The sequence below is a fragment of the Malurus melanocephalus genome, unplaced genomic scaffold, assembly GCF_030028575.1.
Source record: "Malurus melanocephalus ecotype Western Australia unplaced genomic scaffold, MMel_1.1 scaffold_230, whole genome shotgun sequence".
NCBI lineage: Eukaryota > Metazoa > Chordata > Aves > Passeriformes > Maluridae > Malurus > Malurus melanocephalus.
Window position 1 is genome coordinate 655,061 of NW_026623462.1, and position 17,763 is coordinate 672,823.

Consider the following 17,763-nt stretch of genomic DNA (forward strand, 5'->3'; position numbering starts at 1 on the left):
CCAGGCTGAACAGCCCCAGACGTCTCATAGGGGTGGTTCTCCAATCCCCTTAGCAACTTAGTGATCTCCAACATTTCCATATCCTTCTTATGTTGGGGACAGCCAGAACTGTCCCCACAATTCTGGTTACAGTTTACCGTAAAAAAGCTGTGTACGCAATTCTGGTGTCACGTTTAAGACGGGAAAACTCATCTCAAAGGCAACGCAAAAAAAAAAAAAAAAAAAAAAAAAAAAAAAAAAAAAAAAAAAAAAAAAAAAAAAAAAAAAAAATTCTGTAGGCAAAGAAAATAGACTAAATAATCGTTATTTCAGACGATTTTCAGACATCCCTATTTCTGTACGGATGAGCAGCCAACTCCTAAAAGCTCCGCGCTGGAGCCGGCGCGGCCGAGGGTTCCGGGAACCGCTGAGGCGGCCGCTGGGCCGCTCGCGCCGGCCGCATGAAGCCGCGGGGCGGTTACCGGGGGCGGTTACCGCCGCTCTGGCTCGTTCGAATCGCCCAATGGTGGAGCCGCGGGCGGCGCGGCGGAGGAGACGGCCAGGACCCTGCGGCCGTACCTCCTGCCCCTGGTGCGCGTATCCGCCCCACAGCTCTGCCCACGGTCGCCCCTGCGCCTCCCGCCGCGCCGATGGAGAACTGAGGTGGCTGCGGACACCGCGCGGGGCGACCTGGTGAGAGAGCCGGGCCCGGGAGGGCGGGGCGGGGGCTGGCCTCGCCCTGTGGGGTGTCCCCTCACCGTCTGGGTGTCCGAGCCCCGAGAATCATTCTTTCCTTCCTGCTTTTCGGGGCTCTTGCTGCCGGGAGGCCGGCAGGAGCCGTGGGGCTCGGGATAACGGCGCGGTGCAGGCGAGCGTTGGAAGCCGCCCGGCCCCGCTGGGGGAAGGCCTGCCTTGCCCTCAGAGCTGCGATTAGCATATCGGCCCCCAAAAGGCGTCTCTGCCAGCCTGAGGTGACCACAGATTCGATGGAAAACCTCCAGAGATTGCGGGAGGAACTAAAACTTACGAGTGAGCCTTGTTGCTAAGGGAGGCGCGGTGACTGCGTTTGAGTTTCACTCGTGGTGATTCAAAAGCTCTCTCAGTGCTGGGCCCGGGAAGAGTTTAGCCCTTTGTTGGAAAAAAAGATGATTAAATCACCCAGTAGTGTTTGGAGTTGTTCAGAKGTGGAAGCTGCGGAATCCTGTTCCTTGAGAAAGCTGTGTCCTCCTCTTCCTGAATTAAAGGAAGTACCACTGTATCCCGTAAAAATTGCAGTTAGAATTTAAAAGTTTATAATTGAATAGTGTCATCATATAATTGTACAAAACATTTCCACTGCTTAAAACAATTTCTGTGATCTGTTAGGATTACTGTCTCTGTCCTTCCCTCATCCATGCTTGACAGAGGATGCCAAGGCACACCAGCTTTTGCTGTTTGAGTTCATGCACTTGATCTGTTTGAGCCTGTGTATTCCCTTAAATCAAAAGGAAGARGATGTTCAGAAGTTGACACCTTCTCCTCTTAATAATTTTATTATTTCTTTATCAGGTGCGTGTCATCTCTTAATGACGATTCTACCACTTCACCCAAAGCAGTGAAAACTCCCAGAAAACCCAAAAGCTTGAAAGTACCTGTAAGTAACTTCACCTAGGCTRACAGTATCCTTTCTGCCAGAATCAGATYAGTGCTGCTGATGGCTTTGTGTAAGATTTSCAATTGCATTATGCCATTACATCAACTGAAGCATCCAGCTCCAAGATGATCACTTGRACCTTGTGTCTCTAGGCTTTTCTGTATTGTGTCAGGTTACGGTCATGTGTTTTTGTGGAGATTAAAGCAATGCTGTGATGCAAAGGCTTTTAAGGATTTTTGCTTAAAAAAGACACTTAAGCACATATGAAGGAGCATGCAGGTTCAGGGTTCTAGGATAGAGCGGTCTGATGATTTCCTAATGGTTTTTCTTAATTGTTAAATTAATTCTCCTCTTCTGTTCAAATTTCTCTTTGTAATCAGATTTGTTGGTTGTGGGAACCCTTGATTTGTTCACTTGCTCTAAGACTTTGAACTTTAATGACTCTTACAGACACCTGCTATCAATCCAGCTGTCTTTGATCTTCAATAATCAGATTAAAAGCAGAAAATACTAGAAGCAGAGGAATTGTTTGTGTTATTTTTGGCTTTACAGAAGAATAGTRTGCTGTTCAAAATGGCAGATGCTACTGATAGAGAGCTCAAATGTTAACCAAGGCTGGCCACTGTTCCTCTCTGACACAGGGAAATGTTGTTATTTCCAGTTTCCTTATTCACAGGTTTCCCTTCATTGTATTTCCCTTTCCCGCTTGTGGGAGAAGAGCCATGAAGAACCGTTCCTCATCTCCCCCTTTACACGTCCATGTGGATGAAAAYACCCCTGTCCATGTCCATATTAAAAAGGGGCAGAAAACCACACCTACAAAATCCCAGGTAGGAGTGTGTACCTGGTTGTTTGTAATGGCTWCAAAGAGGAAGGTGAATGGCCCTAGAAGCATCACAAAATCTTCCAGGTCTGTTTTATTGTTGTATTTGAACTCTGAGACTTGATTTMATGTTCAATGGTGAATCTGTGGTGACACATTTGCTATGTTRATTTGTTGAAAGATGATTTTGGTATGATATAGAGTTGCTTTTCATGTTCATCATGTGAGGAGTGTTGTTTCCAATGTAATACAGTTTGGAGGATTTTTTTGCTTTTTGTGTCCTGGATCTGTGTCCTGATGTTGTTTTCTATTTGGCTTCATATCTATTTTTGGAGGAAAGGTTTGAGGAGTGGTAGGCATTTGAAGTAGCATCTTGATTGTATTAAAATAAATATGCTTAGAAGAAGAATCTTGATTCAAACCAACCTCTGGAATTAAGGACATTCTCTATCCACTGAGCTCTGCAGCAAAGAAGATCTGTTCCCAACCTTACCCACAGGAGGCACAAGGCAATACTGAAGCTGAGATTCTCGCTATCCTGTATCCTCTTTTRTTGCTGGATATTTATGGAAAATCATTCTAAAGAGATGATGGAAGTTGCTATCTCATTCTTCCTTATCTGCAGACATCCTGCTCTAAGTCTTCTATGGATTTTGTGTTGGTTGCTAATGGCAAATTTCATAATGGGATKAAATGACAGTGAAATCAATGACTCCTGTTAATTAATTGCCAGTAGGGAATGTTTGCAGCATCTGATTTTTCTCTAAGGTTAGAATTGTGCAAAACCACTTTAACTCTTCTTCAGTTGCAGCAGCTCAAGTTCAATACAAATAAATGTGACTCTTTTAGTTGACTGCAGAGTAGGGAAAAAACTTCAGGGGCTTTCCATAATTAATCACAATCCATAATCAAATCCATAATCAAATGGTATAGCTGCTCTTTTGTGAGGTGAATCTGGGATGGAGAAAAGATCTCCCAGGGATCTGTCATGTCCTACATCCAACCATCCTGTCAGCTGAGTGCGCATTAACCATTCCTTCTGGCTGGTGTCAGCTACCTCATCTCACCTGATGCATCCTGTGAAACACTATKGATAGCTCTGTATGAATGATCTTTCATTTGATTTTGCAACACTAAATGGTTCTTTAAGAGTCTGTAATTTGTTTTATTTTCTCTTCCTTTAGCAAAAGCAGAAACAGAAATCAAAAGGGGATGGTGTGCGAGCTGTGCGGGTGAAAACTAAGGCCCCTTGGATTCCCCCAGGCAAAACACGTACCCGTGATACCACCTTGAAATGGGAGGTACAGCTGGTTTTGCTCTTTCAAACAAACTTTGAGGTTTGACCAAGATTGAAGGAGAGCAATTGTACAGTGAGAGACCTGGGCAGATCTGAAAGAAGGCTGCTATTACCCGCCATCTGTCTGGAGTGTCTTCTATAAATCTTTTTCACCTTTTGATATAGAAAAGATGGGAATTCATAAGCATCCTGTGGCCATGCCTTTCTGTCTCTAGAAGCCAGACACGTTTCTTTGTTTTTGCAATTTCTTTGCAATTTTACTAGTGCCCTTCAAGATCTCATCTGGAGGCTCAGCGAGGGATAGCTGATCTCAATCTCTTGTGAAGCATGGAGCATTTGTGCCGTTGTGTCATATTTTCTTTCTCATGGGATGATAGTTTTGTTTGTTGTATTCCTGGCACTTCCTAGATGAGGATTTCAGGTTTGATTAGCTTTTCTTCTTTTTCTGTTTCTGCATTCTTGACCTTTCCCAGACTGAAACGGAAGAACGGTTTGTAAATGCTTTTTTCTTTGCTAGCCTTGCTGCAGTGGTGTGACCAAGTCTCTGTTTTTGGCAATGTTACCTTTAGAATACTATTTATAATGTTATACTAAAAAAATTATACCCTTTATTCTCTGTCAGGAATCAACTGAACCAGTGGAGGTTCCACCTAATCCTGAGAGTGAAAGGATGCAGTCAGTGCTGCGCCTCAGTGACCTGTCCACAGACGACGACGACGCTGCCGCTTGCTGCAAGATCAACCAATACGAAAAAAAAATAGATAGCCTCATGAATATGGTAGGAACCCTGAAGAAAGAGGTGAGGAGACAGTGGAAAATCCTGCTGACTGGGGCTTTGTAGCTGATCCTTTGACAAGAGGAGGCTGGAGTCAGGTTTTGGTGAGATGGAAGGCTACCCAGGCTGTTGGTAACTTGCTTGAAATATCAAAAATCAGAATGAATTGTTTAGAATAGCTGAACTATCCAAATGAGAAATTCACTAAGCCACACTGTGAAACATTTCAAAACATGATTACATTAATAAGGTATTGCTGTGCTTCAGTTTCCAAATAATCTCTCTTCTACCCAATCTCAAAAGCTGAAAACACTTCCAGAAAGTGAAAAATACAATGCATTGATGTTTTATTGTCAAAAAATCCCCTTATTTAATGAAGTTGTTTGTTCTGATTCCGTTTCAAAATGCGCAACCCAGGGATGTTGTGTTTTCCAGATGAATAKGCTCTTATGTACTTGACACCACTTTAAAAATACAGTGGAGATGTTTCCAGGTCTTATAAGATGTGTCATGGTGAGGGCACACTGCATTTTTAACTTCGAGTTAACACTGAGAATAGCACATCTTGTATTATTGTTTTAGTCTAAACTACATGGATGTCAGATCAGTGGTCAAGAATAGGATTTGAGTCAATTAGATTCTTACATTAATTATTTTCCATTTTACTTATGCTACAAAATTTAATGGAATTACTTGCATGATTGTGAAACAAAAGATCAATATTAGAATCATAGAATCATTAAGGTTGGAAAAKACCTTCAAGATCATCTTTGTCCAGCCTTTGATCTGACAGCACCTTGTTAAATAAACCAGAGCACTGAGTGCCATGTCTAGTTGTTCCTTGAACAYYTCCAGGTATGGTGACTGCACCATCTACTTGCACATCCCATTCCAATACCTGACAACTCTTTCCATGAAGGAATTCATCCTGATGTCCTACCTGAACATCCCCTGACACAGCTTGAGGCCATTTCCTCATGTCTTGTCAGTTGTCATCTGGGAGAAGACGCTTTTTATTTTTTGATACCTTCAATAAATTAATTGACTTTAAATGGTTCACTGATTTGGGATGTGAATTCTGTGTATCACTTCCAAAGCCCCTGGTTAAAGWTTTTTTCCAATCTTTTCAGGTCAAGATGCAGCAAATAGAGGAACAGGAACACATGACAAAATGTCTTCTGGAGCAGCAGAAGGAAGAGCTGAATGAGGTCACACAAGAGCTGGTAGAAACTGAACATGAGAACACACGGCTCCGGCGCAACATCGAGCGCATAAAGGAGGAGAAGGACCTTACTGTGTAAGAAAGCTCCACTTCTCACAGTTCCTGCACTAGTGGGATCCACAGGCACCTCGCTCCTTTATTGCTGACATGATCAGAGGTCATAGCTGCTGTTGAAGAACTGATACACTTGGATTTTTGTCATCTTTTAGAAGGGGAAATCCTGATTGCAATCGCTGTAGAGAAGGGCTCTAACATGATTTTTAGAATGAAAAAAACTGCTCTGAGAGGAACATGAGAGCAGTTGACTTGTGTGGAGCGTCATCCTAACTCTGGAATTAGTATTTTGAAGGTTAASGGATTCTGCTTGAATTGTGATGATATTGCTAGAACAATAAATTAATAAACATGGAGCTGAAAATTAGAAGAGAATATCTGACCTTTCTAAAAACCATACAGAGACAGGAGTGACAGCCCCTGAGAGGACTGAACCATTACGCTTTTTTCTGAGTAACTCAGGTCTTCACGTCTGACATTTTTCCATCTGCTTTGTATCTAAAGARTTAGTGACATTTGTGTCTGCAGGGRGWCACTAGTGTTTTAAGAGAATTAGTTTTATTTTTTACTTRAGAAAGATCACTTGGAAATTAATACTGTGTATTCCTTTTTCAGAAAACTCTGTGAATGCTTCTGACATTACAAGCCTTGGCTAAAAACGCTGAGCTGCATATCTTGGTSTGCTTTTCTGTTTTATATTTGGCCATTTGGATTCTTATTTCTGGTGTGGCTTAAGTACCCAGGAAAAGCRCAGCATTGTGTTTTGGGTTTAGCATTGTGTGCAGGCTTTGGTGTAAGCTTGATTTGACCTCTCTGTGATCCTAGCAAGCTCCTGGTGTCTACTTAACTGTCTTCATTCAAAACAGCTTCCACATTGAAAGAGGGTGAATCTTAAGTAGTTTTTGTTTAGGACTTTTAGCCTCTGTTTTAGGAGGTTTAATGAGTTTTAACCCTATCAACTGTATATCAGTAGTGGCTGGTACAGCTGCCAAAGCTTCTTGTTTCTCTGATGGTTGAATTCTTCTTGCAGGCTACAAAAGGAGTGCTTGCAGCAGGAGAAAGAGTGTTTRATGTCCAAGCTGAATGAAGCAGAAAGGGATGGAGCAGCCGCTGCCAGACAGATCCATGCCTTGAAAAATACCATTGGGAGACTCAACATTGTACGTGTTGTCCCTTTTTTGTTCTTGCCTTTACTACATTGTCCTATTATTTGTCTGTCTTAAAAAGTAATGTTACAATCTCTAACCTAGTTAAATGTAAGGAAAGTGGGGGGATTTAACATCGTTGAAGTGTTTGCTAGTTTGGTTTGAAAATGGGATATTTACTTCTAGTTACCTTCTGCACACAAGTGAACAATTATTTCCTTTTGATTATGTTTTGTGGATTTTGTTTGAAGTGTTTCATTCTTCTGGTTTCTTCCAYTGTTTCTTTATTTGATTTTTGTTTATTTAATGCTTTTCCTTTAGGAGAAACATATGAGCAGCACAGATATAAATGCTCTAACAAGACAAAAAGAGCTTCTGCTTCAGAAATTGAGCACCTTTGAAGAAACCAACAGGACACTCCGAGAACTTATAGCAGAGCAGCGGTGCCGGGAGGTGAGAACTGCTGTGTGTGGAACCTGGCTGATTACAGGAGGCTGTGTTTTCTCGTGGGCTGGAAGGGAATTTTGAGTTTGAAATCCTTCAACTCTTTTTCCCAGGCCTGCAGTAGACCCTTTTAACTCATAAATGTTGGATAAACTAAATCATAGAGTAAGACTGACTTTTCTGCTGTGAGGATGGTAGAGCTTCTGAGTGTTTGATTGTATTAAAAGGTTCAGGCACTGCTGTGTTGCCAKCTGTCTCCTCTGGCTGGATCTGCTCATCCTGCTCCTCTCAATTGCTGCTGCTGCACTTGGATTGCCTGGAGTCTGAGGACTTGAKATGACCTCAGCTAATGGGAGTCTATGACTATTCAGAACTTTGACTTTATAGGCTCTGAGGGCAACAACAGAGAAATTGGAAAAAATTYTTTGCTGCTTGTACGGAACAATTCTCTATTGCTTGTAAGAGCAATGGAGAAATGAAATTCCTATTCTTTCTGCAGTTTATATTCCATTTTAGCAAAAGCAGGTTGATGATAACAGTTATCTCAGCCACCAATGAGGCTGGATAAAAGGTCTGAATTCTTCCACATGACTTTCCCTGAGTAGTGGGGGAKTTCAGAATGATCTTACATTGCCATCATGCTTTTTATTTTAGTCTTTGACTGAGAAGTGGAAAAGCTTTCTGAGATGGATAATGAAATGTGAAATATATAGCAAATGTGATGCTTCTGGATATCTTCTAAGAATTGCTGCTGCATCTGGGAGGAAATGTYTGATTTGCCTGGTTCCATTTAAAGAATCTATATAAGATTGATTTTTAGTTAACAATTTTTCTCATGTATTTATTTATTTTGTAGAGAGATGCCCAGAAAGTACTGGACCGGCAAGCAGTGCTGCTGAAAAAGCTGGCTGACTCAGATGCAGAGAACATGGTAAGCAAACCACAATCTTTCTTCTTAATGATAAAGCAGAGAGATCTAAAATGACAAGCCCTTCTTTGTCTTGTATTCAGCTGCCAAATGTTACACTAGTGCCTTTTAGATCTATAAAAAAATATTTTAGCTTTTATGGTAATCAGAGCCTCTACATTGCACCTCTGATTAACAACCTGCATTTCAAATGGGTATATTTTCATTGCCTTTGRCACATAGGAGCTTAGAATGGGGATAACTCTGTATATTGGGCCCTGTCACTGAATGAGTAGCCCTGTGCCAGTTTTTGTTCATTTCCATATCTGTAAACTGAGACAAGAGTTCTTGCATTACCAGAAGTTATTAAACTTGCTGTGGGACATAGGTAAATTCCCTTTTTAGTTTGTGGAGTATTTATGGTCCTGACTGGGTATCCTGTGCCGTGTTACACAAATTATGTGTATCCTTTTTGCTTCCTGCTGAGGAGAATGCAGCCTATTTTGCTGGGGATGAGGRTGCTGTTGTTGTGGACAGCAGTCAGTGCCATGGATCAGGTGGTCTCSAGAGGGAAGCAGTTACACCTCTTGCCTTCTACCTGCTGTCCTAAATGCATTTATTACTGAACATCTGTGCGATGTTTGTTTTTCCAGCAACTTCAAATCAGGCTTCAGGGAAAAGAAAAGGAAGTGGATACTCTAGCCCTTCAGATAGTGGCAGAAAAGGTAATTTCCTTTATCTATTTTTCCCTCTCTTTTCTACCTACCAGTTTGGTAAAACCACAGACAGTCCAAAAGATGAGGTAGTTTTCAGACCATTGCTTTGAGATTAGATGACTGGCTTGCTTATAAAACTAGACAGGTACCAACTCCCACACAGTTGTGGGTTCCACATTCTGCTGATAAGACACCTGTCACAAGGATGGATAGATAGAATTCTCTTTGCTTGGGCACTGAGTTGCCATTGTGTTTAAGGTCCTGTTGGTTCCCAATGGCAAATTCCAATCTGTTCCTTTRTTTAGGAAGTAAAAGGGGAATGCAGTGGAAGAGATCAGATATGAAGGAGGTTTTTCTTGTTCTCGGTTATCTAGGAGCAGGCAAAGAAAGCAATTGAACTCTCCAGATCTCTGGAGTCTGCAAAAGCCCATTTACAATCCCAGCTGCGGACCAAAGAAGCTGAGAACAATCGTCTGGTCACACAGCTGCGGGTATGTCTACCCTGCTCCCTGGGGATTGTCTGTTCCTTTGCTTCCATGGACTGAATTCASTCACAAAGGGGAGTAGCACCAGCTTCTTACTGAGCCTGGTTGAGTGAAATACTGGCTGGTGGTGTTTATGCCAGTAATTCACAGCATGATTTTCAAGTAAGTAAGAAAAGAGATATCTCTACTTTCGAGGCGTGAGGCAAAATCTTAGCCTAAAGGTCTTAGATTTTATTAGATTTTATTTTTCCTAAGTTAATTACCTCATAATTACTGAAAAGATGGCATTGGTTTAGTCAGGCATCAAGACAAACTGAAACTATTTAATTTGCTTTTTTGAAAAAAAGCTGTGCCATTTTGATCATCCTTTTGCTTGTGTTCTACGGTGTTAATGAGGAGAAAGTTCCCCTGGTTTATCTTGATCAAGTTTTATATTTAGCATRTGTTGGGTTGATGTTACAAGGAACATAAATGTGTTAATGCCTTAGAGGAGCTTTAATCTGTTAAAGTAAGAGCTGCACAAAGCAACATTATTATATGCAAACATTTCAATCAATAAAAAGAATGTTCTCAGGTAGACCAAAAGGCTGTTAGGACAGTATTTATTTTGATCAGGAGAGGAAATCAGTATTTTAGGGAGCAGCTTATGAAAGAAGAAAGGAARACTCTTGGAAGAAAAGGAAGATGTCATGCTGCCATCTCTTTCAGCATTAAGACAGGATTGTGTGGGTGAAACCTGACTGCAAAAACCTCCAGGATGAAGGCTGGGGAATTGTGCCTGGTTCTCATCACCATTTCCAKGAAATTAGTTGCTTCTTTGGGCTTAGACATGTAATATGGATATTAATCTATATGGTGGGTTTTGTTCCCCCACAGAATATGGAGGTCAGTGATGCTCAGCGTAAGGCAGAGCTGGAACTCGCCCTGGAACAGCTGAGAGATTTGAAGATAAAGGCAGATGATGATAAAGAGGCCCTGAAGAAAGCAGTCCGTGCACAGAAAGAGCGGGCAGAGCGGAGTGAGGAGTATGTGCAGAAACTGAACGGCCAGTTAGCAGAAAAGGTACCTGCTGAAACAGGAGAGGCCTTGTTTCAGGTCATGCTTCTGAATTGTTGACTTTTTGTAGCAGCCCTGGGGAGAGTCTCTTCTTTCAACTAATGAAATTTATTTCTGTCTTTATGCCATGGCCCATTTATRCCAAGTTTAGGACAAACCCAATTTGCTCAGCTATCACTGTATTCACTGCATGTCTTAAGTTAAAGACATCTCTGCATATTTTGTGCATATCTCACATCGGTGATGATTTTGTCTTCTCCCTTACTCTTTTCCTCTTGAATTTCCCCTGTCTGACAGGACAGCTGTCTTGTGGATGCCCAACGCAATCTTGAGTCCTGGAGGAGTCGCTGCAACAAAGCAATAAAGGAGAAGGATAACCTGGAACTGGAAGTTGTTACACTGAACAGGTTAGAAAAAAAGCAGTGCAGAGAAAGAACCATGAGTGGGGATGAGTTCAAAGTTCAAGGATAATTTAATTGAATAACAGCATTGAAATGAGTATTTTAATTGGATTGCTTGTAAATAACCAAGCAAAACCAGCACTGCCTGAGGGCTAGAGCAGAGTTTGGAGAGATGGAGAGAGACATGATCACTTCTGCTGCTGATTTGCCACAGCAAAGGCAGACTGTTTAAGGTTTGCTGACCCTTGAAACTCCATTCCTTTGCCATTTTGTAATGCTTTGAAAGAATTCTGGTTATTTTTGTTTTGAGTTCTTTTTGAATAACTTGAGTGGAAGATACTAAAAGAGATAAGCAGTATAGTTGATGCCAGCTTTGTTGTGAAGGTAAATAAATGTGTTGGTATTACTGCACCAACAGTAATACCAACAAATACAGTAATACTGCTGCAGGAAAAAGTAGGTAGGTATGAGTTGAGAGAGGCATATATTTATCCTGTGCATCTTTGAGACAATTAATTTGAGCTCCAGGGGCACAGCTCCAGTTAATATCCAGGAGGTATTAAAAGATTGGAGTAATAGAACAGTGTAACAGGGATGTGTGAATACATGACTGGAGAACAAAGATGAAAGGATAGGGAAAARCCATGTTTCTGAAGCTAGTTTTCTAGGATTCGGAGTCTTATTCTTTCTTGTTACTTAAGGAGTAATTTCCTTTCTGTGTGGCAGCCGTGTTGCRGACTTGCTGGAAAAGGTGGCAAAGATTCAGGAGCAGACGCGGGACGAAAAAGAAGCTTTGATGGATAAACTGCATCAACAGACTGCAGAGAACAGTACTCTAAAGAAGGAAAATGAAAGACTAAAGGTAAGTGACTCKAAGGGTTTGAAGATTGAATGCTAGGAGGAAAAGAAGGGGGAATTATAACAACTTGCTCAGCCACTGAGGACAGAGTCAAATTGCACCCATTGCTCCTGTACAGTTTCAAACCAGTTCCTATAACCTGTGACAGGACCAGTGTGGTGGGAGGAAACCGAGGAAGTGTACATAGTGAGAGAACTGTGTTTCTTCCACATTTTGGCTAGGAATATCTCCAATCCAACTACTGTTTTGTCTAGGTGGGATCTTAAATCTTGTCCTTATATCTTCATGCTGCTGACTAGAGAACAAACAGCTGTAGCTCATACAGACTGAATAGTAATCTCTAGAACAAAAAAAAAGTGTGGCATATTTCACTGGTTGTCCTTTACCATGAGTGATCTTGTGGGTGACYTACATAATTTTTTCCATGCCAAACTTCTGTGCTCTGCTGATGCAAATTTGACAGTCCACTGAAGTCTGGAAAGTTTTGGCAACTTGCATGGACAAAACTTTATTTCTTAGTCTAGACAGCATTAGACAGCTCACATGGTAGGTACTTTCAAGCACTTAATGGGAAATRTTTTTTTCAGGCTGCTCTGAACTCAATGGAGGACAAGCTGACCCAAGCACAGGGAGAATTGCAACAGCTCCAGAACTCTATCAGGAACTATGAAGGGTTGATTGAAAACTACACGGCACAGGTGGGTCTCAGAACCTTTGGTCCTTGCACAAAGATGTTTTCTTTTGGCTTATTCTGTAATGCCCTAACSATTGCCAACTGGAGCAGTTTTAGTTACTCCAAGGCATTGCACAACATGTGTTGAAAACTAAATATAACAGATAAAGTCTGGGCTCTTTTTTTGAATGTCCAGGCATTGAAGGCGCGAAAGGAAGCAGATGAGCTGGCAGCAAGACTGGAGAAGTGTGAAGAAGAGAACATGACAATAAGGGATGAAATGACCAAGGAACTTGAAGCGGTAAAGACATGTTATAGACATTCATGGATCTTACTGTTCTAAATCTAGTGAAAACCAGCTGTGAATAGGAAATRAAAGGCTTACCTTGAGTCTGCCTTTTCCATCAGCTTTTTCTCAGGACTTGTTCAACAAGTTTTRGAGAATGAACATTTAGCARCTTCTWTTTGACTATATGGCATTCCTCAGAAGKGTATAAGTTATTTAGTGTCTCCTTTGCTGCAAAAATAGTGATTTAGAACAGTGGATTAGRTAGGTTACACCAGTATCTGGTGTGGAGCAGCCAACCTCAAAAGCAGAGCTTGTACTTGAAGCTCACAATRCAAAATACTCAACCATCCATAATAAATGCCAGATCCTAAGTAAAAGCTTTTTGGAGTAGGAGAAGATCTTAAGCTTTCAACTCCAGCACTGGCCAAATATCCACCCAGTGTCATCATGGTYGTGGACTAACAAAGCTTCATTGAAGTTGAGAAATTTTTTAGCCTTGACCTTGTGAACATTTGAAAGTTCCTCACATTCTCTTCTTTGATTGCAGACACGCGAGAAGTTCCAGACTCAGCTTGCTGAATTGGAAAAGTTGCCTGAGATCCTAAAGTATACCGAGACACAGCTGGCAGAATGCCATGAGCAGCTCATGTGTTAYGAGAAGAAGAACACGGACCTGTGTGCCATGATTGCAGATCTCCGTCAGCTGGTAAGGGACTGGCAGAAAGTACCCCTACCACTGAATAAATCTACCTCTGACACCAAGATGAATTACTAATCACAGCAAGGTTCAAACTTCGCCTCAGTTCTCATCTCTTTCTGAAAAGATTAAACGTGCACTGCAAAATAAAGGTGTGTGCCATGTCTTTGTGCAAGAACTTTGCGGCTTTGCTGGTAGCATTCCTTAATACTTGAAAGGTTTCTCATCCCTTGGTGCAGAATCCTTCTGGGACTTGAATAGCAGCAGTGGCAGCACTTGCTAATGCCAGCACTTGCTTCTGTTACCTCCATCATCTCGTCAGCATTTCCTCCTGTGGTTTTCTGCTGATGGTGCTGTCCCAACCATTTTTTCACTCTGATTTGAGGTTGTTGTCCCAGTCCTTATTTTTTGTTCCCAGAAAGAGCAGATATTGTAGGACAATTTTGGACAGGCATGACATCTACAGCTGTGCCTCAAGGCATAGCACATGATCTCTGTCTGACCACTTTAGTCTGCTTGGTTTAAAATGGTAAACCTCCCTGGTGTTTCAGGCTCTGATGCTGTTGTGGGCTGCTAGCATGTTTGTGGCTGCTGTTCACACATGTGTGCTTGGCTRTGCTTGCAGGTGCTGCTCTACATGCAGGAATTTGTAGGCCTAGTTTTTCTTTTGCACAAAAGTYTTCCCACACCTTTCCAGACTGTAACTAGAAGCATCAATAAAATGGATGTTTAGTTCTTTTCTATCCACTGATCCCTTTCTGAAGCTCTTCAGAAATTATGAATGGAGCATGTTTCCTTCTGAGAGCAATATGTTTTAGGTAATTGGTCATGTGTGTGTAGTGACTACTCTATGAAGTAATTAATTCCTGTAATTTTTAGATTGACCTTCAGGGGGACAAAATGGAGATGACAAGAGAGAGATATCACAGTGCCCAGGAGGAGAAAAAGCAACTCACCTTGAAGGTGGAGGAGCTAGAAAGGTTAGAAATACTAGGCTCTCTTGCCTTTTTAACSTTCCATTTCCATTGTTTTTACAGGGGATTGAAACAGCTTCAGTCTTGTTCCAGTTCCCCACATGCCTCCAGGATTCTGTGCATTTGCTTATCCCACAAGGATCTCTAATCAGTAGCTGGCCACTGGGAGTTATATGCGTTTGCAGCAGCACCTGTTGTGAATRTTGTTAGACAGGATGATGGCTTAGACAGCAGAGAAACCAGCTCCATGTCCAATCTAGCCTGGCAATTTTGAGCTTACTAGATATCCTGGTATTTTTACCCATGTTTGTAAATTTCTTTTAGTAACAGTTTCTCAGAAAATGCAGGTATATGGGTACTCGGTAGATCCTTCAATCTTTGAAATTTGGATTTGAGGACTGGAGAACTGTTTTTTGGGGCTCTCACCTTTCAAGGGGGATTAGAATATTACCAGAGGAGTCAGGACCTGACAAAAAGGCAGAATGAAACACAATCCATTTAAAATGAATAGGTTTCCTTCCCTTATTGTCTTAAACTAGAAAACTAGAGTCCACGAGTGCCCAGAACATAGAATTCCTTCAGGTCATAGCAAAACGTGAGGAATCGATCCACCAGTGTCAGCGGCGGTTGGAGGAGAAGAGCGTTGAGTGTAGCTCCCTGGCACGTCAGCTGGAGATGGCCATTGAGGATGCCAAAAGACAAGTGAGTAATTTCTCAAGTTTGTGAATTCACCCAAAGCTACCCCAGCTGTGCAAGGGGAATAGTGAGAATGCTGAAAATATCTCCTCAGCTTATGACCAAACCCATTAAAATCATCATGTTCAGTGAAATGCAAGTAATGTGCTGGTGCTGTTAGCACTGTTGAAAATCTGAACTCAGTTTGCAACAGAAGAGAAAAGCACAAGACTGAGCTGCTGCTTATGTATAAAAATGTGTCAGTTAAACTTTAAAGGGCTTTTGTSGGCAATGGGTAGGGAAAAAACATTCTTCTGTAAATATCCCTTTAACAAAGTTGTTGTTCTGTGTAGGTGGAAAATGCTCGAGAACGAGCAGTCTCCAGAGAGAGGGCAGCCCAGTGCAGGATGTTAGATTTGGAGTCCCAGCTGAGCAGGAATAGAACAGAGCTGAACCAGCTGCGTCGAACCAGAGAGGATGTGAGTGACTTGGGGGATACTCCTCCTGTGCTGGTGGTGCCCGGGTAACTATTGGAGTCCATAAACCATCCTGTGGATCTGCTGCTGAAGTCACGCAGAGCTGTGCCTGAACGTGACGTGCTCTGTGTGTCCATGTATGTGTGATATTGGACATGTTTGCTGTGTCACTGATTCAGGGGTCTGCAGTGAAAGGCAAATGAGAGTACTGTCATCTCAATGAACTTGTAAAATTACAAGAAAAGAATCAGCCCTTCCTTGTTTTCAAAGGAGATTTGSACTAGGTACCATGGACAGATTTCAACTTCATTTTGGTTATATCAGGGAAGTACAATTTCTCTTCAAGAGGAAAGGTTTTCTTCTAGAAGAAAGAGTGGGAAKCTTTTATGATGGCCTATTTATCTTGGTTCCTTGCTTTAGTTTTATTTGGAATTGTGTTGGTTGATGGGTCAGGTCAAGTTGCTTTTCAGAAAACAGTGTGTTTAATCCTCATAACTACAGCTAATGAGTTTTAAAAGCCTGACTGATTAGCCTCGTTGTCTCCTGCTTTTATCAGCGGGTTGCTGAATGGAGTTGGGAATGAGCAGAACAAATTATAAATATCACAGCACCATCTATGGTAATGTCATCTCCCGCCGTGCTAATTCTGGCTCTCCTCAGCACTTTGGGGGAAGAGTTTAACGTGAACAGGATGAATGTTGCTGCCTTTCAGCCTGTTTTGTGCTCCCCTGTGCAGGCAGAGCGCCGATACGAAAGCCGCCTCCAGGACCTGCGGGATCGGCTGGAGCAGTCAGAGAGCACCAACCGCAGCATGCAGAACTACGTCCACTTCCTCAAGGCCTGCTACGACAATGTTTTTAGGGAAAGTGTTTTCCTGGGCTCTCCCAGCCCCTCTCACTCTCTTATCTGAGGGTAATGCTCTCCTCACACGTTTTTTAAGCACACAGAAGGAGCTTTGTTTCAAAGCCATATTTACGTAGAAAACCAGATGGCATTTCAGGGCCATTGTTCASCGACTTTTTTCTTGCAGAATGAGAAAATAAAATTACGTTGGCATCTGACCAAAATGTGGGGTATCAGCAATACTGGTTTGGTGTTGGAGGTTGGTGTTACACCATAAACTGAGCCCCAAAATCAGGTGGGTTTGCATATGATGGAACATATCCTTTTCATCCTGTAAGTCCTGATGGTTTCAGCTCTTAAAACCTGTCAGAGGTTTGTTGAGTGGGTTAATTTTTATAAGAGCTCTCTTCGTGCTTCACTTCTCATTCGGTTTCTCTGGTGGGGAGATCATGTGGGGGTTTTTTGCTTGGGGGATTTTTTAAATAACTTTTTTATACCATTGGTGTGAAGCTGAAAATAACTGAGGTGCCAGGGTTCTACACTCAGAAGAGAGATTATCTCCTGCAGAACCACCGTGTTTGTAATGATTTTATATCAGAAATTATGAGTTTGGTTTGGTTTTTTATACTTGATTCTTGCATACTCCCTGATCCATACCTTATTTGTGACTGTGATGGTAATGTTGCTTTACTCTTCTTACCCTGAGTTTCTGATCGTGAACATACTCAGGACTGAGYCAAAACAATCTAAATTTGAAGGAAATATTGTGGTTTAACCTCAGTGTCACTTCAGTTGGGATCTTGGTGCAAATGCCATGTAAATTCAGGATGTGCGGTATCCTGATTGGTCTTAAACCAATTAAGCAGCAGCTGCAGATAGTCAACATCCTCATCAAATTCACCTGGACCTTCTCCTGGAAAATCAGGTCTTTTGTGTGTCAAGTCTCTAAAATATATGTGCTTTCTGGTGTCCTGTTATTTCTACTAAATGGTTCTGAGGAGGGCAAAAATAAACATTGTTTTTTGGTCTTTTGGATTGTATTTATATGCAATGTAATGTGGTCACTGGCAGTACTTGTCATAAAAGTTTTCAAAATCAGTTTTTGAAAGATCTGTAATTGCATGTGTTTAACACTTTAAAAATCCCAGACATATTGGGGGAAACCAGTAAACTACATTTTAATTTATTATGGTGGGGATTCCCTCTTCAGGTCCTATGTCTGCATTTGGAAAATCAAACACATCTTAGTTGGTGCAGGCAACTGAATTCCAGACTGTTTCTGTGGTTCACAACTGGATCCCTCTGTTMCTGCGACTGGGGCTCAGCAGCRCAATGTGGCT

General features: G+C 41.8%; 1 protein-coding gene across 3 annotated transcripts; it reads left to right on the forward strand.

The window, feature by feature from the left end:
- Positions 1-502: 502 nt before the first annotated feature.
- Positions 503-17,486, forward strand: ODF2 (outer dense fiber of sperm tails 2). 3 transcript variants are annotated; one of them, XM_057374600.1, is made up of 20 exons: positions 1,550-1,612; positions 2,289-2,442; positions 3,620-3,736; positions 4,355-4,531; positions 5,638-5,804; positions 6,814-6,943; positions 7,250-7,381; positions 8,229-8,303; positions 8,933-9,004; positions 9,370-9,486; positions 10,357-10,542; positions 10,834-10,943; positions 11,664-11,799; positions 12,384-12,494; positions 12,666-12,770; positions 13,306-13,464; positions 14,335-14,435; positions 14,969-15,131; positions 15,458-15,583; positions 16,317-17,486. In XM_057374600.1, exons 2-20 carry the CDS (start codon positions 2,335-2,337, stop codon positions 16,488-16,490), a joined length of 2,466 nt encoding a protein of 821 aa, XP_057230583.1. In that variant the 5' UTR covers positions 1,550-1,612; positions 2,289-2,334; the 3' UTR covers positions 16,491-17,486. The 3 variants fall into 3 exon arrangements, with proteins under 3 accessions (XP_057230582.1, XP_057230583.1, XP_057230581.1); XM_057374599.1 differs by lacking the exons at positions 2,289-2,442; positions 3,620-3,736 and adding an exon at positions 503-672 and having other exon boundaries at positions 1,528-1,612; XM_057374598.1 differs by lacking the exon at positions 1,550-1,612 and having other exon boundaries at positions 1,628-2,442.
- Positions 17,487-17,763: the final 277 nt, after the last annotated feature.